Source organism: Oryzias melastigma, linkage group LG9, assembly GCF_002922805.2.
Source record: "Oryzias melastigma strain HK-1 linkage group LG9, ASM292280v2, whole genome shotgun sequence".
NCBI lineage: Eukaryota > Metazoa > Chordata > Actinopteri > Beloniformes > Adrianichthyidae > Oryzias > Oryzias melastigma.
In genome coordinates, this window is record NC_050520.1 from 10,112,250 (window position 1) to 10,137,228 (window position 24,979).

At 38.9% G+C, this 24,979-nt stretch overlaps 2 protein-coding genes across 12 annotated transcripts in view; one reads left to right on the top strand and one right to left on the bottom strand.

The window, feature by feature from the left end:
* Positions 1–24,979, top strand: part of fancc (FA complementation group C) — a 56,850-nt gene that overhangs the window by 15,463 nt on the left and 16,408 nt on the right. For 4 of the 10 annotated variants that reach the window (XM_024275101.2, XM_024275103.2, XM_024275106.2 and 1 more), the window contains exons 9-15: positions 3,422–3,477; positions 3,587–3,686; positions 6,111–6,186; positions 7,101–7,233; positions 9,092–9,266; positions 9,744–9,953; positions 10,696–10,871. In XM_024275101.2, coding sequence (XP_024130869.1) covers positions 3,422–3,477; positions 3,587–3,686; positions 6,111–6,186; positions 7,101–7,233; positions 9,092–9,266; positions 9,744–9,953; positions 10,696–10,871 — 926 coding nt within the window. Of the gene's footprint in view, positions 1–3,421; positions 3,478–3,586; positions 3,687–6,110; positions 6,187–7,100; positions 7,234–9,091; positions 9,267–9,743; positions 9,954–10,690; positions 12,727–24,200; positions 24,973–24,979 lie in introns of those variants that run through there. The other 6 variants (XR_004948416.1, XR_002919591.2, XM_024275105.2 and 3 more) reach the window with 6 other exon arrangements.
* The window catches only part of aopep (aminopeptidase O (putative)), an 85,490-nt gene continuing 72,156 nt past the window's right edge, over positions 11,646–24,979 (bottom strand). The window contains exons 16-18 of one of the 2 annotated variants that reach the window (XM_024275098.2): positions 23,231–23,317; positions 23,013–23,161; positions 11,646–12,075 (exon numbers count right to left, since the gene is read on the bottom strand). In XM_024275098.2, coding sequence (XP_024130866.1) covers positions 23,021–23,161; positions 23,231–23,317 — 228 coding nt within the window. In that variant the 3' untranslated portion in view covers positions 11,646–12,075; positions 23,013–23,020. Of the gene's footprint in view, positions 12,076–23,012; positions 23,162–23,230; positions 23,318–24,979 lie in introns of those variants that run through there. The other variant, XR_002919590.2, reaches the window with a different exon arrangement.

Sequence of the window (24,979 nt, forward strand, 5' to 3'; positions counted from 1 at the left end):
TTTTGAATTTAAAGGAATCTATAACCAAGTGCAAAAGCTTCTTTCTCTATAAACATAAACAAATCTACAGGTAATGTCAAAATAAACAAAAAGTACATCGAAACATTTTCAGAATGCACTATGGATCTTCAAAGCAAACACCTAAATGTCCCTTCTAATTAGAAAATACTGTTTATACCAGCATAATTAGAAGAAAAACTCATTTAATCCATATAATCTATACACTGTTCCTTAACTGTGCTATCAGTCTATGATTTTTGTATTACGACAGCTTAAGGATAAAATGGTTGCTTGTGAATGTTTGTTTGTTTTTTTACTCCAAAAATGCAATGACAATTGTTATCAATCTTACAATTTACCGTTGACACGTGCATACTGTGGTTTACCTGTCTTATTAAATAATGCCTATCTTTATTAATGACTGTTCACATCCACATGTTTGTGGGACCCTCACGATTTGGCTTTGAAGAACATTTCCTTCTTACCCTTTGGCAAAGGACATCTTATATCATAGGATTTGAGTCTTACACACATGTGCTTTGACCCAGCTGGACACTAACTCCTATAGCTGGTTAGAGATTTTTTAAATTAAATTTATGTCTGGTTACTCAATAGGATGTCTTAATAATTTTATTGTATTAGAAAATGCTTGTTTAGTTTTTCTTGTATTATCTGTGTCTTTTTTTCTCCAACATACACGACTTTGACGTGTTAGAAAGAAGCAGTTTCAGCTGTTAAATAACTGAAAGTGGAAAATTTAAAGTAGAAAAACATCCGAATCATAAGTGCCAAGTTCTTAGTATAATCAAGGATTGCTTCAAAGTTTTTTTTCATCATTGTTAACAAGTTTGTTTTTCCAATTCACTGATTACACTCGTTTTTGTAATTCAATATGAAAGTTACGCTGCAAGCAAATTCACCTGCGTTTTGCACCAGTTCCATTCGTTCAGGTATGTCAGTTGTTTCTTTTTCCTCATTTGAGGTCTGTGCATATCCAGGGAGCAGTGTAAACTCTTGTACGTTTTGGACAAATCCCGACACATTAGGGCAGAAAACGCTGGTTTTATTGTATTTCCTTTGTTGATAGTAAATGGAAAAGAAAAATACTTTTGTTTTGGGTGAACAAGTGAAATACATTTGTGTTCATGAAAGAAAAGCAGTCAAACTTTGAGTAATTTTCTTGGTCTGTAACTTAGTTGTTGCATCTTATTGTTTTTACCTCTCTGGTATTCATTTTATTGCCTTTTTTCTGCTTTTTGGTTTTGCTCTCATTTCAATTTTTGTCCAGGGAATTGAACAATTTAAATCATTTTTTTCCAATTTTACAGCCGTATGTGGAGATGTGACTTTTAACTGTAATTTTGGAACAATTTTAAGATAAATTGCAAAAAAAAAAAAAAGGTTTTCCTTTGATTAACTAGATGTCAAACTGATTTTTTAATTAATTAATTGTTTCAAAAGTTTATTTTAGTAAGGAAAATGCTTTCTTCTATGAACATTTTGTACCGACATGTTTAAAACAACCACTGCTGTTTGGCTTAAAAGTTCAATTTATTATGCTTGCATGTGGAAACTGCAAGAACTTATTTGAACTTAATTGATTTATTGTAAAATCTCATGAAAATGACAAAAATCCTTTGGCTTCCTCCTTCTTTTTCCTGAATAAAGTAGATGGAGATGCTCTTAATGAATGAATGCCTTGTTGATAAGAGATTGATAAAGACTCTAATGTTGTGTGTCTTGCGTCAGAAAATAATCTGGCTGTGCAGAGGAGGATCCCAAACTTTCCACACAACTGTACTTATAAACTAATTCATCCATTTATGTCTGATCTCAGATTTTTATCATCTTTTTTAACAGGAGTTTGAACGCATGCAGTTCCCTAACACTCACTCAGACTCTCTACACCTTTCAGATGGCTGAAAAACCCCCAGCAGACTAAGCTATTCCTCTGCTCACTTCCTCTCCCCTCACCTATAGAAGCTGTGGCTCCAAATGGGAAACATGAAATTGGATTCACATTCTTCATTTTAGTTTGTCCGACCCCCCGCCCTTGTGAGAAACGCAGACCCAATAACAATAAACACTCACTTCCTGGCCTCGACAGCCAAAAACAGGATGTTTGCTGCGTGCCGTAATTGACCCTCCTTGAAGTGTTGGTGGTAAGGTATGGAGGAGGATGCTGACAAAAACAGCTGTTTTCAGCGAGGGGATCCATCGCTGGCATGCAGCACACGCACACAGATGGACACTGAGAAAAGGCCAGCCGTTTGCGTGCAAGCAGTTGTAGTTGTAAAGATGAGGGTTTTGGTGTTTTTGATGTTTTTTTTGAAGGGACACGAGAAAGAGGATCATAAAAAAGAATGATGTTTTGAAGACTTTGATATTGTAACTTCGCTATGTGACCACTGAGTGGGGCTGTTGGCCCTTACATGACTGTCACCAGGATTTTATTGTCTCAAAATAGACTCTTGGTGTACACTGGAATAATAGTGGTTAGATATATCTGACAACATAACTGTAGCAATGTGACTTATTCTACCGACAAACTTTGACAACAACTTTTATGATTGTTTCATTCATTATTCCATTGTTCATTAAGGCATCTATGAAAAAAAAGCAATTCTTTCTATAGAGACCCCATAATCTCATATATATTTAGATTTTAATGGGACTAAACACCCCACACAAATGTAATGATTACAGTTATGCACTTTAGACTTCATTAATTATAAAACATGAGAAAGGGATTGTTATGAGAGTCAGAATATTTTAACCAGGGTGGAAGTCCAACAGTGCCACCTAGTGGACAAACCTTCTCAGGAAATATAATCTTCCATGGAGCCAATGTTGAGACATTTTTAAAAAAAACTTTGAAGAAATAACCTGAAAAAAAAAAAACACACGGCAATAAGCATCCACCTGTCTTTTTATATTGCTTGAATCAGAATGAGTTAACTTCTAAATTGCCCAAAAATATTTTATGAAGGTTGGTTCAGTCTTTCTATAAGAGGATATATAAAAAAATGAAGTTTAATTTTTTTGTTTGAAATCTTTTTTATTTTATGTATTTCAAAAATGTTATAAAAACAACAGATAATCACTCATTCATGTAATTCTTTTCAGTTAAGGGGAATAAAAGAGACTTCACCTGACACAACTTAAGAAAATGAGAAGAAGCTGTAGCCATTAAATCCTACTCCTTAACTACTTAACTTTGACTCAAAAATGTATAATGCTGGTGATTTATCAATCACATTATGAATCTTTGATACTTCTACGCCATTTGACTAATTTGAGAACCCTTAATTCATCCTCATCCCAGATACATTTTCCTGAATTGTATCAGTAATTTTATACTTTTGTCAGTGATTGTCATATTTAAAGCTTGTATACTTATTTATTTATTTATTTTTTTTAGCCTAAAGCTTGTGCTCATCACTGTTCGATGTTCCTTGTGGTAAATGACATCTTCAGGTAGGTTTCTGTCATCAACGTGACTTGTGCTTGTATTTTAATGTTGACATGGTGTAATTTTTGATTTGTAATCACTGTCAACCATTTTCTACTTGTTTTTGCTTTACAGGTCAATCCTTAAACAAGCAGAAGGAAACTTGGCTGTTCATTCTGTCATCCAAACCTTCACCAGGTGTTTCTTGAAGGAACTGGAGGAGCTGCAGCCTCGGGTACGTCTTACAGTCTCACCAAAGCAAAATTAACTGCAAGTATTTGTGTTGCAGTGTCACATACACAAACTACTGCTTACATAAATAAATATAAATGTATATATTTGAAAATAATTGAGGTATCCTTTTTTTGGCATAACATTAAGTGTAACTAAGTAAAGTTTCTATGGAAATCTGCACTGCTACTGTTTTTGTCGCCTCAATCCATCAGACAATTTTCTTTAATGTCATGGAATAAACCAGAAAAAGATTTTCAAAGTTTTCTTTCCGCCTCCCTGCAAAGGAAAAAAAAAATCTAATCTTTATTATGAGTCTATTGCCTCAGGTCAGCCTTTGATGATGAAGGCCAGAACACAAGAAGACCTAGTTTTTTCCTTTTTTTTATCTATAGTGGTTGCTCACAAATATTAAAAATAAAGAAATTCTAAAAGATACAGCTGATCCTAACATTGGAAAAGGGTGATACTTTTTTTTCTGCCACAGGCTAAGACCTGCATGTGCACATACATATGCATACAGTGTAAAGAACAATTATCTCCTCTCTGCAGGCAAATCTCAGAAGATGAATTGTTTTCTGTTGATATGAAGCTTTCAGCCCATTTTTTTACTACACTTCTGCATAAACTGCTCCAAATCATCCCTTCACTGTTAACTAACTATTCTAACTAAATCAACTGATGACACTGATGTGGCACCATTTTTTTTATTTTTTTTTTTTACTTTCAGCTTTATTTTATCATTTTGTTCCCTCCATCACTAGGCTATTAGGAAGCACATCATGTAACTCATACAATACCATTTTTGCATAACTGTGTGCCATTTCAATTGTGTAATCACATGTACAAAAATGAAAAATTTACACATGCACAGCTTAAAATTAGCTATCTTTAAAAAATATGCATGAATCGTCTAATACACACACACACACACAAAACCACATTTACTCACAAATCTGATTTGAGACTCTTATGTTGTTTCCAAGATTTGTGCGTAAATGATGCATTTAAATACTGCTAGAATGCTGGGTAATCAGAGTTTTCTTATCAGACACTTTGAACTTAGATTGGGAATAATATCTGGTGAAAACTTGACATTTTCTTGCTTTCTTAAACACATCTACCTCTATAATTAATATTAAAAAGTATAAATATGCGTTTTTAAAACACTAAAGTTTCTCTATACTCATCGCTCCCTCACAGCTGCGCTTTCCCTGCCAGCGCCTTCGCCTCCTAGCCACGGGCCCATGGCAATAGCAGGTGGCGCAAGGTCCTCCTCAACATCCAGAGAGCGTAGTGGGTCAATCAGCCCTACGTCCCATTCTCTGGGTATGGGAAAGGACCTCAGAAGGAACTTATCATTGCCAACACCTCCTCCTCTTTTACAGTGAAAGCCCGGAGCTCTTCCTCTCCCAGCCACGGTGATAAACGGCAGCGCGAGGTCCTTCTCCACACCCAGATAGCGGGACATAGGGCTGACTGACCCACAACGCTCTCTGTGTGTCGAGGGGAATCTTGTGACACCTGCTATCGCCGTGACTGGGAACTGGCGCTCGCAGAAGAGTTGGCAGAGAAAGTGCAGCCGTGAGGGAGCAATGAAAATAGAGAAAGTTTAATGTTTTAAAAAAGGCATATTTAGACTTTTTTATATTATTTATTGGGGCAGATGTGTTTAAGAAAGTGGGAAATTGTCAAGTTTTCACCAGATATTATTCACAATCTAAGTTCAAAGCAGCTGATAAGAAAACTCTGACCCAGCACTCTAGCAGCATTTAAATGCATCATTCACACACAAATTTTTGAGACCTTAAAAGAGTCTCACATCAGATTTGTGCGTAAATGCGTTTTTGTGTGTGCATAACAAGCAATTTGTGTGTAATTTTTAAATATTTGTATTTGTAGTTGGTTTTAAGATGCTGTAATTATAAGTTGTGTGTGTAAATTATATCTTGTATTTTGTCATTTTTGTGCACGTGAATACATATTTGCAAATAATGTATTATATGAGTTACACATCAAGAATTACGCCCACACAAATGGAATGAGACTATTTTCCCTCCGTAGTCATGTGTCAGCCTCACCTGTCAGAAAGCCAGAAACAGCTGTGCGTGGATGCAGGTGTGATCAATTATTTTACACAAAACTTCTGAGAATACATTTCCCTTCTTTTCCCCCTCCATTAAACGGTATACGGCAATGACTGTGTTTTTGCAAGTGACCTCAGTTTTAGTGGCGTTTGTCACACAGAACTAAACGCTTCCCATTACATGCTACATTACACCTCTGCACCTACCATATCACCATTACGCAGGCGCCCATTTAAAATGTCATTTTTCAGTCTTTTGCAGTGCAGGGATGTTTGAGTTGAAGGTAAGTCTGATTTCCGCTGATGAAGCAAAGGACAAACGTGGGATCTGTGTCGTTACAGACGGCCGCGTCTCTGAAAGCCTTCTTCCCACAATCACCCACCAGTCTGCTGGTCCCCCTCTTGACTTTGCCGTCAGGTCAGTGTACATACGTTCATCCGTTAGTCTGCCATAACGCCTCACTCTGACAGGGCAAACAGACGTTTATTTTGTGAGGAAGAGTGTAATCCGGTATTCTTTAACTGTGTGCAAACAGTTTCCCTCCTGTATGAATAGACTCATGTGTGTCTGCTTCTCTTAGATCAATTAGATAGTAACTTGGATTTTATTTACTGAATATTACAGTCCTATGAAAGATTAGTGTAAATCATCAATGCAACTATTTATTAACCCTTTTAGGAATAATGATTTGAAGTAGACGGAGGGTTCCTGCATTACAGTGACGTGCTGGACCATTAAAAAGATGCTCTGTAGGTGAATGCAGGAACACAGTGCAGAGCTGCTTATCAGTGTGTGCCCAGACCGGACCTGTTGGCAGTAGTTATTTACATGAATGGAGCCATTTAGGAACACAGTGGAATCCAGCCAGATCTCAGGGTTAATTATTGCTGCATGTGTGTATGTGTGTGTGTGTTTTTGAAGGGCAATATTTAAAACCAGGGAGTGGATGGAAGTGATACTCTGAAAAGTCTTAGGTCTGTGTGCTCTCTGGAAGTCGCAGGTCCAAGATCTCTGTAGCGTTTTTTTTTTTTTTTTTTTTTTCCAAGCCTGGAGGAAGCGCAGATCGTTCTCAAACTTAAAATGTCATCTGTTAGGAGTTTAAAAGGAAAGTTAACTCTTGGTAGGAAAGTGCTTTTCTTACACATGGCAATTGACAAACATCCTTAAAAGCAATTAAAAAAAGAAAAACAAGAATAAATGACTGTAGGTAATTATCACTGTTTGGCTAAACACTGATTATACTCGAGTATTTGTAAATGCTGATTGTAAAAGATAACACCTTTGTGCCACAACTAATCACTGTGTCATTGCTGTTGGATGTGTTTTTGCAGAGATGCCTCAAGAGGCATGGAAAAATCACCTGGAGTGGCTTACTGCCTCATTACAGCGACTGGCGGAGCAGGAGGAGGAGGAGGAGGGAGACAGCCAAAGCTCCAGGTTAAGAGAGAGAAAGGCTTGTGGGGAGTGAGTGTGCCTGCTTCACCCAGCCTACTAAATGTTTGTGTGGTCGTCTTATTTCCATTAGTTGGTGTTGGGGCAGGGAGGGGCAGTCAGTAATTTTCCCCTCATGTCAGGAAGAGAAGTCCTGAGATCCTGGAGGACCATGTGGCTTCTCCAGGCATTCACAATAGACTATTAGTTGAAGAAAAGCAGCATTTAGAAACCATAACGAGTCAGAAGAAGAGACTAAAAAACAGACTAAATTGGTTGCGTCTTCAAAGAAAAGGAGGAAAACAGAACTTGGTTGATGTCCACAAGATGTCTGATGGTTGACTCGATATCATCCAGCTGTGGTTTCAAACAGGGCCCATTATCCCCATCACTGCGCTAGTCTGAAGCTTCGTGCAAAATTCCAAAAACATCCTTCCAAGCCAGCGCTGGGAAAGTAGTGTGTGGTGCTGCTGCTGCTGCCAGCCGCATGCTGACGCCAAGAAGAAGGAGGAAGTGTGGAGGAGCGCTCTAATGATGGCATTAGAGAAATCTGAGAGAACGATCTTTAATATTGAAGCTGTAGTCATTTTCTCTGCCACAGATGTGGAGCTCTGTTCGGTCCAACTGCAGCTTGCTTTGTGTCTCCAGCTCCTAGTTTTTGCTTTAGATTTAACAGAATGTGACTCTGCTGGCTCTTTTCCACTCGATTTCACCCCTAATTATTCTTTCTTGTCTGTCAAGATGGCAATTTGTTGCTGTTCTTTCAACATTCTGGCATGAATTATGATTTTATGCAATTGTTTTTGTTAAAAAAGGTGAAATAAGATTTATGAAATAATGCTAATCTTAAATAAAAAAATAAATTATTTCATTTATTCACTATAATAAATGCTTTTAGCACAAATAAATCTTACTCTGCAGTTATGCTGACAATGAAAGCCCTGAACTATAAACTCATTGGAGTTACTGACTTCATCAGTGACGCATTGAGATGACCCAAAAGTTACCCCTCCATATCTACAGTCCTAAAATTAATCACATCGTATTTGTGATTGGAACCTGTTCTGAATATTTTTTTATTCTATTTACCATGACTATACAGTACTAGTCTTAAGGATTGTGTTTCATAATAATCAAACTGTTGATTAGAATGGGACTTCAAATGTAGCCTTTTCACTGCGTTTCTATCTTTTTCAAATTTTGCTTTCACACTGCTCAGTCAATAACACTTTAGTTTAATCTTCATCTATTAGCCACTATTTACATTTCATTTGATTTACCTCTAGTTTCCCTCCTTAAAACCGCACTAACTTAATCACCTGTTTTTTTTTTTAACAGCATTTAAACGGGTGAGCCAGTCTGCAGTTTAGTTCGAAGACAAACACTGAGGTGGAGGAAGGGCTGGAGCTGTGCCATAAACAAGGAAAAACCTTTTTTCTAGCACAAGTTGTCAGTGAAATTGAAGTCATACATCAAATATCTGTCATTGCGTCAGATTGTATTGAAACACATCTTCCCTCGGTTGTTTATAGTCAAGTTTTATTGGGTGTTAAGACTTCTGTTTGAATCGTTGGACTGACATTTATCAGCTGAGTTTTCAGCTCTGTGTTGCTGCAGGATCTGGACTCATCATCTGTGTGGATGAACTGACAGTGGGAGGGAATTACAGCTTCATTTTTAAGCTGTTTTTAGCTCCTTTTTATCCTACAGATGTACATAGTACCTGTTTAACTTATAACCTGTACCAAATATTACATTTTTACAGAATTAAGGAATAAGAGACACGGGAAAGCTCAATTTTGCTCAAATCTCATATTTTTTGGTATCATCTTACAGAATGTCCTTTCCTGTTTGCCATGGAATCAATTATGCCTCCTCTTCCGTTCTGCAGGGGCCACCATAATGTGTTTGAGACCTGGTTCCTGCTGGTTCAGTGCTCCCACTGGGTACAGGTGGCGGGGGAGCTGCTGGTCACATCAGAGGCAGAGCCCTGCAGTAACCTCCTGTGGCTGATGACCTTCTACTACCACCCTACCAACAGGTGGCACTGCAGAGCGGCACTTCTGGTGAGATTTTCTGAAAACATGATGGCTGTAAAGCTTTAGTTCACGTCAGCTAAAGTGTTCAGCAGCTATCATGCGACTAATGGAAGGTGTGAAAACCAGTGAGGTACATTGTTAAGGTTCAGGTGTTTGTTTCGGGACACGAGGCGGTCACAGCCGACAACGCAGACTCCAGCGTTGTTGTGGGGGGCACAGAACAAATGCGATGAAGGAAGATCAACACATTAGAAAATGAATAATGGATGACCACCATCATAGAGCCAGACCAAAACACCGCTGAGAGGAGCTAGATGAAAGGATGACGTAATATTGATTTCCTGAAACTGTCTGGCCAGTTTACCTGATTCTCATCTCTCTGTCTCCTGACTGTCTGCAGTTGCTGTTCCTGTTGCAGTCATTGCCACAACAATGATCTTATGTTTGGCTTTGCTCCTCCTTATGTTGTGAATTGATCTTTAAGATGAAAACCTTTGTTCCCAGGAAGAGGCCAAGGAAGCGTGGAGGCATCTGCGCACTCTCTCCTCTGCTTCAGTCCGTCCTCTACCCACTGACCACCTGCAGCCACTTATCACTCTGCTGTCCCTGAAACCTCAGCGACCATCAGCTCCTCTGTTGACCCTCAGCCTCATGGTTTATTGCGCCATTTTCTGCCAGCTCCCACACAGCCAGTCGGTGGAGATTTTTCAGACGGTAAGAACTTTTTCTCTTTAAAACTTTAAAATCACCACCAGCTGGATTTTTAGAAGTTTATGTGAGGTTATCTTACTGGCTGAATGACCAGGTCTACCATCTATAGATGTTTTCTTTCTTGATGGCAGTTTTACAAAGATGACAATACCAGTAGTCATTCAAAGGCAAGTGTTTCAGGGAATATTAAATGTTTTCTTTGCAGTTTTACATTTATATAGGTGCAAGTCTTATAACTAAGAGAACTTTAACTGTTATGTGTACACACAAATATGAAGCTGGGGTTTGTTAGTTTTTTTTTGAGAAAACTGATGCTTCCTGTTATAGAATATTGCCAAAATTATATTAAAGCAGTACTATTTACTCAGTTTTATGTTTCTAATTCATCTGTTTCATGCTGGTACACTTTCTAGCCTGTAGTGTTTATAAGTACAGATTAAAAGTCCTGGTTCAAGTTTTGATCTGCGGAGACAAAATAATTAGAGGGAAACCTAAAAATATGAACTCAGTCTTTATTTTTAAAAAAAAAATTTAGTTCTGGAAGTAAAATGGTTGACGTTTAAATCAAAGCAAAAATATATAATTTTTTAACCAAATATGTGTGGCTTCTTAGTCACACACACATCCTTAAAAATCCTTCCATAGCCTCATTAGTTAGAGTCCAGCTTAGCTTCATCTGGCGATGCGTTCTGTGCCTATGACAGGAAGTGACTGTGTGTGTTTCTGTGTGTGTGTCTCAGTCCAGGTGGTGCATGCGGCTGGCCTGCTCCATGAAGCAGCATGTGTTCTCAACTCACTGCAGCACAGGCTGAATGAAGGAAGCTGCTCATCAAGGGACACGGTTCATGTCAGGATTAAGAAGCTGCAGAGCACAGTAACACACATGCAGGCAGGCGTGAACCCTCACACACCCCACAACAGGTAGGAAAGCATACCTGCATCACACACACAGCAGTGAGTTCATGTCGAGGTTATTCAGTCCAGTGTTTTTTAGAACGACAACTGTCTGTCAAAGTAACCCAGCAAGGACCGATTACAATAAAATAGAGGGCATTAATAAATGTACACAACAGCAGAGCACACAATGGCACTCCAGCAGTGACAAAGCTCAGTGTAAAGAAGCAGCCGCTCGCACATGTCCGCCCACTCGCCAAGTTTCCTCACGATTTAAACGCCTCACATTCTGCAGAGGCTAAATAAAAGACGGCGGTTTGAAGGCAGGCAAAGGAGAGCCGCCGCGTTTGTGCCCAAACACTCCACCGACTCATAAACTCGGAATGATGATTGCCACTTGTTTGTGTGTTGATGCTTTCTTTTGCCTAATTGTTCATAAAGCTGAAGAGTTCTCAGTGTTTCTCACTCACAAAGTCAAGCGTTCAGTTTGGTATTTGTAATTTTGCAGATACTGATTCCAGGATTTGTTATGAGTCAATAAGGAAAACGTTTTTTTTTTTACATATTTAACGCTTTTTCATGCAATGTTTCACCAACATGAGGCACACACGCCAGGAATGAATGCAGTTTTTTTGTGCATGTTTTCATGAGGTGGGAGTGTAAAAAACTCTGTTAAAGACAGCTTTCCTTTTGTTCACATATTAGCTTTTTGGATGTTTTGGAGTTCAGAGAACTGGAATATAAAGCCCCCAATGAATGTTTTCTACTCCTGCACACAAAAACGGAAGAAAAAACTTTTTTTGAGGATTTGTCTTTATTTCAACAATGAATGTATTAGTGATTATTTACACAACATAAATAAACTTATTTAAACACATTGGAAAGACCTGAGTCATCAGTTTCAGATCGGTCTTTGGTCAGAGATGCAGCTTGTATAAAAAAGATAGAAAAATAAGAAAACTCACTGAATGTATTTTCAGTCTAAACTCTTAAAAACCAGATGATGACTTTAGACTAAACAGACATGAACTCACACTAACACAGTAGCGTAGACTCTAAAACATGGCTCTCGTTGTTGAGTTTAAAAAAAAAAAAGCAAAAAAAAAACCTTTTTTTCCTAAAACATTTACAGTATGAGGAAGTAACAGCCTTGTGTGAACAGTTTGGACGGTTGGTGCTCAGTATCCCAGACAAACAGGTGAGTTCTGGATCCTGATAAAGTCTCTGCAACCTGAAAGAGAGAAAAATTCATACATGAATACAAAAACAACTAGTTCAATGCAAACACAAATGATGCTTTACTATGGCTGTGGAGGAAAGATGGAATACAAGTTATGATTTCAACCAGGAAACGTTTATCCTGATAAATAGCTTAAAAAATATTCAGCCATATATAATTGCTGCCATTTTGAGAAGGTTCTCAGACCTGAAAAGGTGAAATCTTATTGATGCCGCCTGCTGCACACGTGCATGTTTATGCGAACAAACAAGACTTGCAACTGGTTGTGTTGTGTGAGCCTGAGGAGCACAGATAAGAAGCGCACACGCTCGATTTTAGCGCCCTGAAAGGAGGTCTGCTATTAACGCGGGTCAAACTGGGAATGTGGGGAGGCAGAGCCCCCGTCCACCGACACTGTCGTCCCCTGCTGCATAGAGCAGAGAGGCAAACCATGAGGGACAATATCTGCAGGCACATTTCAAGTTTGTGTTTGTGATGCTGAGCTTTGATTTAGAGAAAAAAACAAAAGTGGGCTTTGACCCAGTTTAACCTCTGGCTATGAATACAGTGAATGAACAGACTGAAAAACATTCACTAAACAGCTACTGGCAGGTTTTAGCTTACGTCAGTTTGGGTGTATATGCATTATAAAAAAAAAAAAAAGTCTGATTTATTCCCATCAATACACGGTCTTTAACCACTTAGGTTTGATGGTAAACCCTTTTGTTTTATCTTGAATGTATTAAAATCTGAAGAAACTATAAAACAATTTTTTTGACTTCACTCTCAGGACACACAAAAAAAGCATCTTTAAAATGTTAATATCTATCCTGAAAAGTCAGGGTTTGGTACCCAATACAATTAAATAAAAACACCCATTTAGCAACATCACATGAATGTAATATATTCAAAGTATTCTCAACAGAACAGCAGCCTGAATATAATTTTTCCTTGTTGATTAAGATCGGTTTTCGGTTCAGTCGTGAGCGGACTGGACTCCTGTTCCTGCTGAACTGAGCCAGTGGTTCTATAGAACTGATAATCAGCTCAGTAGGCACAGGAATCCAAGCCCAAATGTCCCTTCCTCAACTAGTAACTGATCTCAATTTGTATTTTGTCTCATCTTTGCACTTTCAAAGAGGCGAAAACAAGTTTCAGCACAACATCAAAGCAGAGCTCCTTCATTTTTCCAAGACCACGAGACACCAGAGCTTTGTAGGTTCATTAAAGCTGTTGAGATTGTTAGATTTCAGCAGCTGCCAGAGTGCAGTCGACACAGTTGGAGGCTCTCCACAGTGTCAGCGCTGCCGGATGGCTGAGAGATCCAGTCTACCACAGTTTCCAGCGTCTGATCATACAAATGAAAATCTAAAACCACCGCAGTCACATTTCGCCACCCCCTGTGACCAACATGAATCTGCACCGCGTCACTTCAAACGACAAAAGTTACCAACACACTGAAACCCAATCTAATGCAGCAGCCCTCTGAAACACACTCGGCTTTAAAGAGACAATCAGTCTAGTTGAACATGCATGACGGGAAGATGTGGGCGTTGTGGGGCGAATACGTTTATTTTCAGGGGCTTTATACAATATTGCTTTATCCTTTGATGTGCAGAGAACCATTTCCCTCCCATTAGTCTGTAATAAATCACCTTTTAGATACAGGCTCTGATGGCAATTCCTCTCTTTTACAGGCCTTTGATGGTCATTACTCTTTTAACAGGCCCTAAATATAGGTCTAAAAATGGCAGGCTCCACATGGCCCTCATTTCTAATTCACACATCTGTCCTCGTTTAGCCGCCATTTAGCTACTGTGAATATAGATGGCCGTAATGCCCGCTCACAGCACGTATGGAAACAGAGACTGACCGCTTTTCGGAAATCATTTCTCAGCCATCTGTCACTGTTTTGATCAGGAAGCAGAACAGTATGGATCTGCGTAACAATTAGCTGGTGGTCAGGCTTTTATGGTTCAGTCACTCACACTTAACACACACTCCAGGCGTCAACAGAGGAGTGTTGGGTGAGGAGTGCACTGAGCTGCACTGCGAAAGCTGAATCTTAATGAAGTAAAAAGACCCACGTTTCAAGAAAAATTGTCTTATTTTCCGTCTGCAAGAAAAAAGATCTTAATACATTTTTTCAACTGCAAAATAATCTTAGTTTGAGAACTCTTAGGCTATGTCCAAATTCCCTCCCTAATCCCTAACCGTGTCCTATACTATCTAGTGTCCTGGATTTTAAAAGCATTTCAGACACTATACTCACTACTTTTTTTCTAAACGTTGGATATGACGGTACCCATTTCATGAAGTGAAAATCTAATCAATACGCACATTTTACGTTTATTTATGAATCCACTGTTCTGATGATGAAAATGTGGATAGTTTGCTAAAAAAATACATGGAACACAAAAATTGTTCAAACACAATGCATTGTGGTCTATATTTGCTAATGTAGTGAGAATCGATGGACACTGGTTTTTCACAAATACTTCTGAGAAATGTCTTGGGCATTTGATTTTGGAATTTGGACAGCACTACAAAATGGCAAATGCACTATATAGTGAGTAAGGGAGGAATTAGGACATAGGTCACATGACTAAGAATTCTTGGTAGAACTATTCTTAGCAAATTGTCAGTTGTTTTTAGTTATTTAAAGAAAATGTCTTAATGTTAATAATTCTTGACTTATATCTTATGGGTCTGTTTTTGCAGAGTAAAAGGAATTTGATTCTTTAAAGTAGTGCTGCATTTTTTTCCAGAGTAAAGTCATTTTTGCATTGTTTGGCTGCAGGTGTAACTTATATCCAACTTATATCCACTTATGTGATTTTTAAAAAATAAATACCGATTGTTAGAGGGTGCTATGAGTATATCCGTATTTGCTACAGACATCAACGCAGAAGAAGCACTGCTCAGTCGTGGGGCAAATTGTTCCAAAGAGGCTCAGAGGATGAGTAATTCAACAAATTTAGTGATTTGAAGGGAAATAAAGAGTTTAGTTGAATTGTTAGCAGGCTCTTCGTGCTATGGTTATAGTATAATGAATATTGCATCATGATTACTGGAAGCTAAATATGGTTACAGTATATTATTGTATGCTATTCCGTTAAAACGATTTTCCTCTCAAGATAAAATGTCTGTTCTTGTTCCTGTATCGTGTAAAATATATTTCCCCCAAATGTGCAACTTGTATATAAATTTTTTGATGTCTGTGATTTATACTTTGAAGTGACTTAGTATGAAAAACACAAGTATACTGATTTTTTTTTTTTTTGTTTGGGAAAAAAAATGAAAGCAAACTTGCTAAATATTCTATTTATAACATAACAATATTGTTTTTGTGAAAAACAAAATACAAATCAAAAGGGTTTGTCTTGAAGGAAGCATGTCATGAATCCTGACTGCAAGTTCCCAATGTTTACTCTCTGCTTAGACTCAGCGAGAGGTTTATTTCACACTTTAAATCCACTGTACAAAAACACTTCATGTTCCCAACAAAGAGTGGCACCTCAGCAAAGGAGAGACCTTAAAATGTTATCAAGATTTCCATCTTTGACGCCTCCGTCTTGCCTCCTTAACAGTGAGAAAGTGTGTGAAGAACCTGTCTGCCTCGAGGTTTTCTGTCTTTGCTGCCTGTGGGATTAGATCAGAAATCGATGCGCATCCGCCCGGCATGCTTGAGAAGCACTCTTTCACTGCTAAAGTCTTTTTGAGTTGAAAACCTGAGTACTCAAAGGAGAATTTTGAAAAACTGATTTTTACGAGTCAAGTGAACATTTTTTTGTTTTGTGTCACAGCTGTTTCCTGATCTGAACATAACAAAAAACATTAGCCAAAGGATTTTTTTTCTTCACTAAGGAGGTGAGAAGGTTAACTTGGCTTAGGATAATAATAGAAAACTCGGAGGAACAACTAATCTGGCTCTGAATCTTGTTATTTGAACTGTGCGATGCTGGAACCCAAGAGGGACAAATGAAAACTTCTACATCAAGCAGAGAAACAACTCCCACAGAATTAGCTTCAGATTCATTTTTGGAATTTTAGAAAATTAGCAACTCCTCTGTTCCTGTTAATGCTATTTTTTTCAAAGTTAATAGGCTAATTGATTTTTTTTTTTTTTTTACTAAAATGTTTACAATGACATTTCCAGAATATGATGAAAGAAAATCTTTAAAAAGAAAAACACTAAATCTGATTAGCAGGAAAATAGCGGGAAATGTGGAGATGATGGTAACATTCCTGTCAGGGGAGTTCCTGCTGCAATGCATGCTGGTTAACTGTTGCCATGCACTTCAAATCTAAAGTAAAAACAATCATCTTTTTGTCATTTAGTCTGCTGTTCTGGCATAAAATAATTAAATAAAACTAAAAACACAGTTTTGAATGCAAATACTTTACAATTTAAACTTGTATTATGTTTAAACAGTGTTGTTCCATTTGTTTGTAAACAAACAAAAAAGACCATAACAAATTAGGGTTTATTCATAACAAAGTCACTCTTTTGATAAGTAAGAATTAACCATTGACTGTATATGACAACTGGACTGAATTACTGTGACGTCACCAATAGAAAATGTCTTTAACTCTAAATTATGTAAATTCAGTCGCTACTTTTGTGGCACCATCGTGTTAAAGTCACATGTCGTCTGTAAAAAAAGGTATCGGAGCAAGAATGGTTATTCTGACAAATATAATGACCGAGGATTATCTGTTTATTTCTCAACAGAAGTCTAAGAAATTGTGGCTTTGTGAAACCAGAGGGCACTTCCTGTTTGGAACGGGGGACTCAGTCCAGTTCTCTTATACAGTTAATTGGATGAACAACGGCAAAAATTATGAATCTGAGAAATAAGATCAGTCAGATCAACCGGTTAGAGTTTAGAAATAAATCAGTTCATTAATAACTGCTGTGTTGGAGCCGCATCGCATATTTTGATTGAAATTCTGGCTTCTACACCAGAGCTTTTGTTGCCATAAAGCATGTTGATGAAAAAGATGATCGCTGTAATACAGATTAAGTGTCTGTCCGCTCCAAGTTTGGGTCTCTTCAGGCATCATTAGGAGTGCGTGCACAGTCGCTCTCCTGTGATAGTGGCCTTCAGAAAAAAACTGTTCAAGCAGCAAAGAGTGCAAGATTATCCTTTCTAAATGCGACCGTAAGCAGGCAGAAGGAAAGGCGCAGAAACCTGGAGGAGAAGGAAAGATGAAAGCACAGCGGACAAAGCAGAAGATAGCACCGCGGAGTGATGCTCATTAGTAACATTGGAGAGGGTTTCAAACTTACAAGGAGGCCCCTGTGCCTAATTGTTCTGAGCAAATGAGTGAGAGGGTTTGAATGTCACGCTGTGGATGAGAGGAGATGAGATAGAAGGAAAAGGTGAATGGAGATGGAAGTGAAGAAAGAGAAGACATGGTGTTAGTGCATCTGGACTTTCCACACACAAACTGAACCGTTTCCGTCTTTCCATTTTTTCTTTCTTTCTGTCTGTCTGTTTGTCGGGGTCATGCTCTCCTCAGGTGCAGAACTTAGCCACTGTGAACAAAGAGGAAATCAATCACTGTTCACCAATCAGCTAAGCTCTGTGTCTGGATGGAGAGAAGAAACCGCACACACTGATGAAGCCCTCACACTGATGAGCTCCTTCTTCATCCTCTTCTTCCAAATTACCTGCTCCTCAAACACAACTACACGCACCCTTAAATAATCATGTCTTCTATGGTCTTAAGTTTCTGTATGGGGGGGTTAGAAGAGCTCTGGTTGCCATAGCAGCCGTCCGGGTCAAGGCTGTGTGGTAATCCCTGGCAATGTGATTTTATCATAAGTCACAAATCAGCACGCCAGGAACCCTCACAGCCCAGACATGAAAGACGTCGACCCCCCCGCCACTATGCCTGCTTCCTCAAGACCAGTCCTTGCAGACCCCCAAACTTTCCAGGCCCTTCCTTGCTTCTCGTTTGTCTGCCATTAACAGCAGACCTGTAGAGTCTGGCCGCCTCACTCTCACACTCCCATTTCCTTGGTTACCCCGCTCCTCGTCTCCCATTTGCTCCGCTCGGCTAACCCGGCGATATGCCCCTCATTAAGCGGATCAAGAGGGATTCCAGAGGCATGTACCGGGGGAGGAAAGAGTGAGCGGGGAGGGGAGACGGGGAAAAGACAGGGGGAGACCACCCTACTCTTTTAAAGGATTGTGCTTTTTAGCTTTAAAAACACAGCGCGCCTTGACAGACGTGTTTTCGGTTAAAAGCCGGCCCGCCTCAGCCTAATCCCACTGTACCGCGTGAGGGTGTAAAAGGGTACAGGGAGGACTGTTGTACTTAAAAGACAATGGGAACGACACAGAGTGAAGCGCTGAAACATAAATCCACCTCCCTACAGTACAATCCGAAAAGACAGAGTAGAGGTCTGTTCATCCATCATTTTAATTGGATAGAAATCTCCGGTCTCAGCTGAACAGTGTGATCCACGGATGTTTACAGAGGCTTGTTTGGGTCTGCCTAAAGGGAAGCAATAGTAGAAGTTAGGTTATCAATCTGTGGGAGCGTCTCCTGTTTCCTTCCCCTCGTGCGCGTGCGGCTCAACGGGGAGGAAGAGTGACGATGATGAGGTGAGATATGCACAGACAGGTACAGGGTGTGTTTGTGTCGTACACGCCGACTAATCAGGACTGAGCCAGCTGCCAAACATAATCCCGTGTGAAGGAGAGAGGAGGTAAAAGTCGACTTCGGGCACCGTCACGGACGTTTGACAAAGAATTCAGTGCTTTAATCGCTCAGAATGATGTGCATGAGATATAAGCAGCCCCCCAGGACACGGATCTACAAAAGTTATAAATATTTCTGAGTGAGAATTGATCAAGTGTTAATCTGTGGTACTGGAGTCAAGATGCTGCATAAATCCAACTGATGATGTCTACTGCTGAAGTACAAGTTTCCTAAAATGTTTTCTGGATGTTGATGTGCCCGTCTACACATCTCGCTATTTTTTTTTTCTTTTTTTTGTTTGTTCCACACACTTCGTTCTGCTACTCTTGCAGGATCTGCTGCCTGCAGGCCTTCGTTCCCACAGAACGCCCACATGTCCCCATCACACATCCTGTTAATCTCTCAGAAACTGATTCAAGTTGAACAGCGAAGCATGTTTGAAATGATGGCAAATTTATAAATGACATTTTTACAGATTTTACTTTTTGAATTAATAAAAGGATCAATATTATGCAAATAGTAAAACAAATAGATCCACCTGTTTGATTTAAAAAAAAAAGGAAAACTGCTGTTTTATCTCATTCCTAAATGGTTAATATTTTCCATCCATTATAATCAATAAATTGAAAATATTCCAGGTGATGTACAGTTCTGAAAGTTGACCCACTTAAAAAAATTAAGAAGTCTGTAATGTTCATCATAGATACTCTTCAACTGTGAGAGAATCCAGGAAATCACATTGTATGATTTTAAAGAGTTTTTTATAACGTTGCAAAAAATAAGTATTTAGCTTCGACTAAATACTTATACTTCTACTTCTCTAAGAAGCTCTTCTATCCTTCACTCATTACCTGTTACATGAAATCAACTGTTTGAGCAGTTATTTGAAAATGAAAGAACTTGAAGGTTATTGACAATCTCCCTCCATCTGAGGCTCCAAGCAAGATCTCACCTGTGAGGAAACAGCCCAGAACTAAACTGGGGCACTGGTCAATGACTCAATGATCTAAAGAGAGCTGGGCGTTCAGTAACAAAGGTTACTTTATTAACACACTACGCTATCATGGGTTAAACTCTTCTAGTGCTCCTCAGGTCCCTCCCCTTAAGTCAGCACATGTCCAGGCTGTCTAAAGTTCTCCAGGGACCATCTGGATGATCCAGAGGAAGATTGGGAGAAGTTCATGTGGTCAGATTAGACCAAAATGGAACTCTGATATAAACACCACTCGCTGTGTTTGGAGGAGGAAGACTGCTGAATTACATCCCATGAAGAACTGTGAAGCATGGCAGTGGAAGTATCATGCTTTGGGGCTGCTTTTCTACAAAGGGGACAAGATGACATGATGAATTTGGGGGATGTATGGTGAGATTTTGGACTAAAACCTTTCATAACAGAGCGCTTTAAAGACGAAACATGGCTGAAACTTCCAGCATGACAATGACACCAAACACAACTAATAAGTAGCTACATAAAAAGCATCAAGGTCTAAAATGGACTAAAATACAATAGAGAATTTTGCCCAACAACACCCCCAAAACATCGAAAAGACCTGAATTGAAAAATGGACCAAAATGGCGGCTGCAATGCAAACCTGGTGAGGACCTACAGGAAACATCTGACCTCTGTCACTGACAACCAGGGTTACATTACAAAGTATTGAGTTAAACTATTGTTATTGACTAACAGTGTTGGGCATCTCACTTCAAAAAAGTAATTAGTTATAGTTACTAGTTACTTCTCCCAAAAAGTAATTGAGTTAGTAACTCAATTACTGCATCTTCAAAGTAATTAGTTACTTGGAAAAGTAACTCGTTTTAAATTACTCTTTAAATATGGTAATATTTTGTATTTTTTCCTGCGTTACAAATAAAAAAAATAATTTACATTCAATAATAGATGATAACCGACAATAGTATACTGGTATAGTTTTCCAATGGAGTCATATTGTCTAAGTTTAGGATACACATGAGAGAGGGTTTAGGGAAAGAATTTTCAATATTTATTTGTCAGAATTATCACACAAAACACTGCAACAAGTGGTATATAAAAAATGTAACTTCACACAAAAAAGGTAAACGTTTCAACTATTAACATACTTCAAGTATCTTACCTACAACTATAATTAAACAAAATGGCTTAAAAAACTGAAAGTGCAAAACAATAATACATTAATAAACTACAATTATTAACCCATATTTCTGCTAAGAGGAGCAGCTCTCTGCATCTTTTTTTCTCTCCCAAAATCCCGCAGCCCCGCCCACTCGCTCCGGAGTCTGCTCACTGCGTTAATCTGTGCGCGCTCGTGTCTGTCTGTGTTGTGTGTTTTATAAATATTACCCCGTTTCTGCTAAGATGAGCTGCTCTCTGCCTCTCTGTTGTCGTTTTATTAACTCCCGAAACTCCTCACTCCGCACCGGAGTCTATCCACGTTGATCTGCGTGTGTACGTGTCTGTGAAAAAAGAAAAAAAAGTGTGCGTGCCTGTCTGTTTTGTGTGTCACTGTGCTCGCGCGTGCACGTTTGTGTTGTGATTGTATGTTTATATCCGTGTCTACCGCCTGTTTAGACACAAAAGCATGATCACATTTATCAATCGTGGCATTTTATTGTGAAAAACTGGTTATATTTTGAAAAGAAACCGGATTTTCTCATGTATCTTGATGCAACTTGGGGCGCGCAACACAAGCAACTTTCGGGTGCGAAGCGCCCAGCTCCAGCAAGATCATCAAACTTTGAAGTAACGCGCCGCGATTTACACGAAGTAACTATAACGGCGTTACAGCGAGGATGAAAGTAATTAGTTAGATTACTAAATTACTTGATTTATAACGCCGTTAGTAACGCCGTTATACTTAAACGGCGTTAGTCCCAACACTGTTGACTAACCACTTATTTAAGCACCATTATACAAATACAATATTTTAAATTCATATATGATTCCTAGATTCTTTATTTACATTCTGTCTCTCACAATTAAAGTTTATCTAGAATGAGCATTTAAGATCTATCATCTTTTCAAGTGTAACTATTTGGAGAAATGGTGACAAACATACAACATATTTTTTGCCCCACTGTATGTATTAATAGCTGATTTAGTTTTTTACCATTATTTTTGAATAGCTTTCCATAAAGTGTAGTCTAAATAGAAACTACTTTTTTCTGACATTTTAATTGTTTTACCAAAATTAAACAAAATAAATTTGTTCCTAACTGGAGCCTCTAAAGAACAATTAGAACTAAGAAGTTTCTGCTAATTAAGAGAAAATAAAAAATGAAAGACTTCTAATTTTATGCAACACTTCTATCCTGTTTTAGCAAATGTATTCTGGAGGATTTTTAAAAAGAAAAAAAAAACAAAGAAAGAAGAATCTTTCTTACATGTTTAGAACAGTGTTGATTGAGTTTAAATCGTCAGTTCAAAACCCAAATTTCCAGTAACATTTGGGTAATAAAAATAGCAGAAGCTTCAAAATGATCTGTCTGCTTCATTTGGTGTCAGACTTAGACACCCCTGACCATTGAGAAGTTATGTACTAGATCAGCAGACATTTATGGTTTTTATAGCTTACTCCCTCATGAAGCGCAAACCTTCCAGAGCACTTTGGAAAATGCTCCCTGACCTCCACTCTCCTCCTTCCTCGTTTGTTTGAGGAACAAATTCCCAAATTCTTTCCCCAACAAACACATCCTGACAGCACTGCTGTGAAACCACCGTAAGGGCCCATTTGGAGAGTACAAACACACACACATTCAGTGTGCTCAGGAAGGAATGTGCAGCGTAGTGTGGACTCCTTTGGGACAGATGGGATCAGGATCACTTGAACACAAAGGTTTCTTTTACAGACGGCATTGAAGACTTCTGGATCAAATGTGAGATAAGGGTCGGTATACAACAATGTCCTCAGCTCTAGACGACTTACAGTAATTAGTTTGACCTGTTAAAGTCAAACGATTGGTTAAAATTTCCAATTTGGAAAACTGTTGTATCGTCAGGCATCTGCTTGCAACTCCCCGAGCAGACAAGGCTTTATTTTATGAACCTGCACAGATGTATTTTCAGCTTCAACAAGCCAAGTGAAGCAGACTTTGGGCTGCAGAGGTGCAGTAAATGAAGCAGCGAGCAGAAAAGATAAAAGTCTAACTGCTTTCGTTTCATTGTCTTCGTCATGATGACACCATGAATGAGAGCTGAGCTGCAGGAACAGAGGAAGGAAAAATAATAGCAGAGACCTCACCTCCAGAGTCACAGGATCATCTCCTCCACCACTCTGCACGCTGACGGGTCCATTTCCTCTGCAACTGCTGAGAGGCAGCGGCGAGCCAGAGCCTGCTGTTCGGAGTCCTCTTGGAGCATCAGTTCCCCGTACAGATACACACCCATGGCCTGAAATAGCTACAGTTAGATCCCTTTGCCAGCTAAGCCTTACATTCATAAGAAAAAAATATTCTTTACCTGATCGTGAAGTAAAAAATGTTCAACATCTGCGTAGCCCTGAGTAAAAGCATGTTTGACCACCAGCTCACACCAGCGATGTCGAACCTGCAGGCAAAACGAAAACACAACTCAGTTTTTTATGCTTTTAAACTGTCATATCTTGTTAAAACAATTTAATAAATGAAAAAAAACCCCACATAGGTTCAATTATATAGTTTGTATATACCTCTGTTAGCCTTATAACTAGTCATATTATATTTGATACATTTCTGGAACCTTTATGTCATTAGCATGATCCAAAATTTACAGTCCTATAGTGTTTTCTGTCTTGTAGTTCATCATTATTCCACTTGGGGCAGTAGAAAGGCTTTTTGTGCTTATTTCAAAATGGCTTCTTCCATAAAATCTCAAAAACACTTGGAGGGAAAAGTGTACATAGTTTTCATAACTGTATGGTTTAAATAACTCATCTATTGTTCAATATTTTTTAAATGACTACTTTCTGTGTTGAAAGATTTGTTGATAATTCTTTATAATATAGTTATACCATGTTAAAAATTTGTGGATCAAATTTGAGACAGTGGGTAAATAAGGGGCTTTTTTTCCCTAAACACTCAATATTTTTGTATCTTAAACTAACTTATCAAATCACCCATTGTATCATATTTATATCTCAAAAAATTTATATTAGAACTTTTTTGTGGAATTTATCAGTGCTCAATAAAACTATCTAATTTTATGTCAATTCTTTGATGTTTTTGGGGTTTACAGGGTTAAAAAAATATGTAAATTAGCTTGAATCTCAAGTAAGAATGCCTAAAACTCTAACTAACTGAGTTTTGTTTGAAAAATATTCTAATCCTAATCAGAGATTCCAGAATAAAAGTTCAGTGCTACCTCCTAGTGGGTGTGGGTTCAGTTTTTGTGCGCACAGGTGCATGTAGCTGTATATTTGTGTGAAAACTAAACCTCTGGCCTCTCTCCCAAGGGATCAATGGGAGCTCTGTTGCCGCGGTTACAGGAGAGATCAGAGACCGGCTCTGTCCCTGCCTCAACCATCATCCTTCATCATCTGCTGTGAGCACACATGAGAGCGCGCACGCGTGTATGGATTCCTCTCATGGAGGAAGCGGACAAAGGGTGATAAAAGAGACATAGGAGCAATAAAAAAATGTACGGATGAAAAATCTCTTGAAGCCCCATCACTTCTTCTAAAGCCTCCGTTTCCTGGCTGTTTTTTTTCCCTTTTTCTTTTTTTGGGGTGGCTGTTCTTCACACTGATCCCCACACAATTGGGGTAATAAACTGGATTTTTGTAGAGTTTGGGGACTGAGTAAAGAGTTTCTGGTGACTTACAGCCTAATCACACTTTTTTTTCCTCAGATAACTCAGCCTAGAAGGAAGATAATTTACCCGAGAGCTGTAGGAGTGAGTGTTACAACCACACTTCAATCTTCACAATACTTCTGCAGACAGTTAATAAACACAGTTTTAATGACTCTCAAATGGACTTTTAGGTTCCATTAAGGATTCCTTCATGATTTATTTAGGTGCGATGGCTCAGAGCCGGCTGCTCGCATGAGAACAGGGATGCGTCTGTTTCCACCAGAGAGCACGTCGGTTTGTACACTACGCTGTGCCCTCTGGTGCCAGTCCTGCCCTTCTGGCCTGTGTAGCCTCAGCAGCTGTTCCCTGCATGGGTTACATTCCTGGGGAGAGCCCTGGGGCAGAGCAGCTGCCCGGTGCACCCCCCCACACCCACTACCA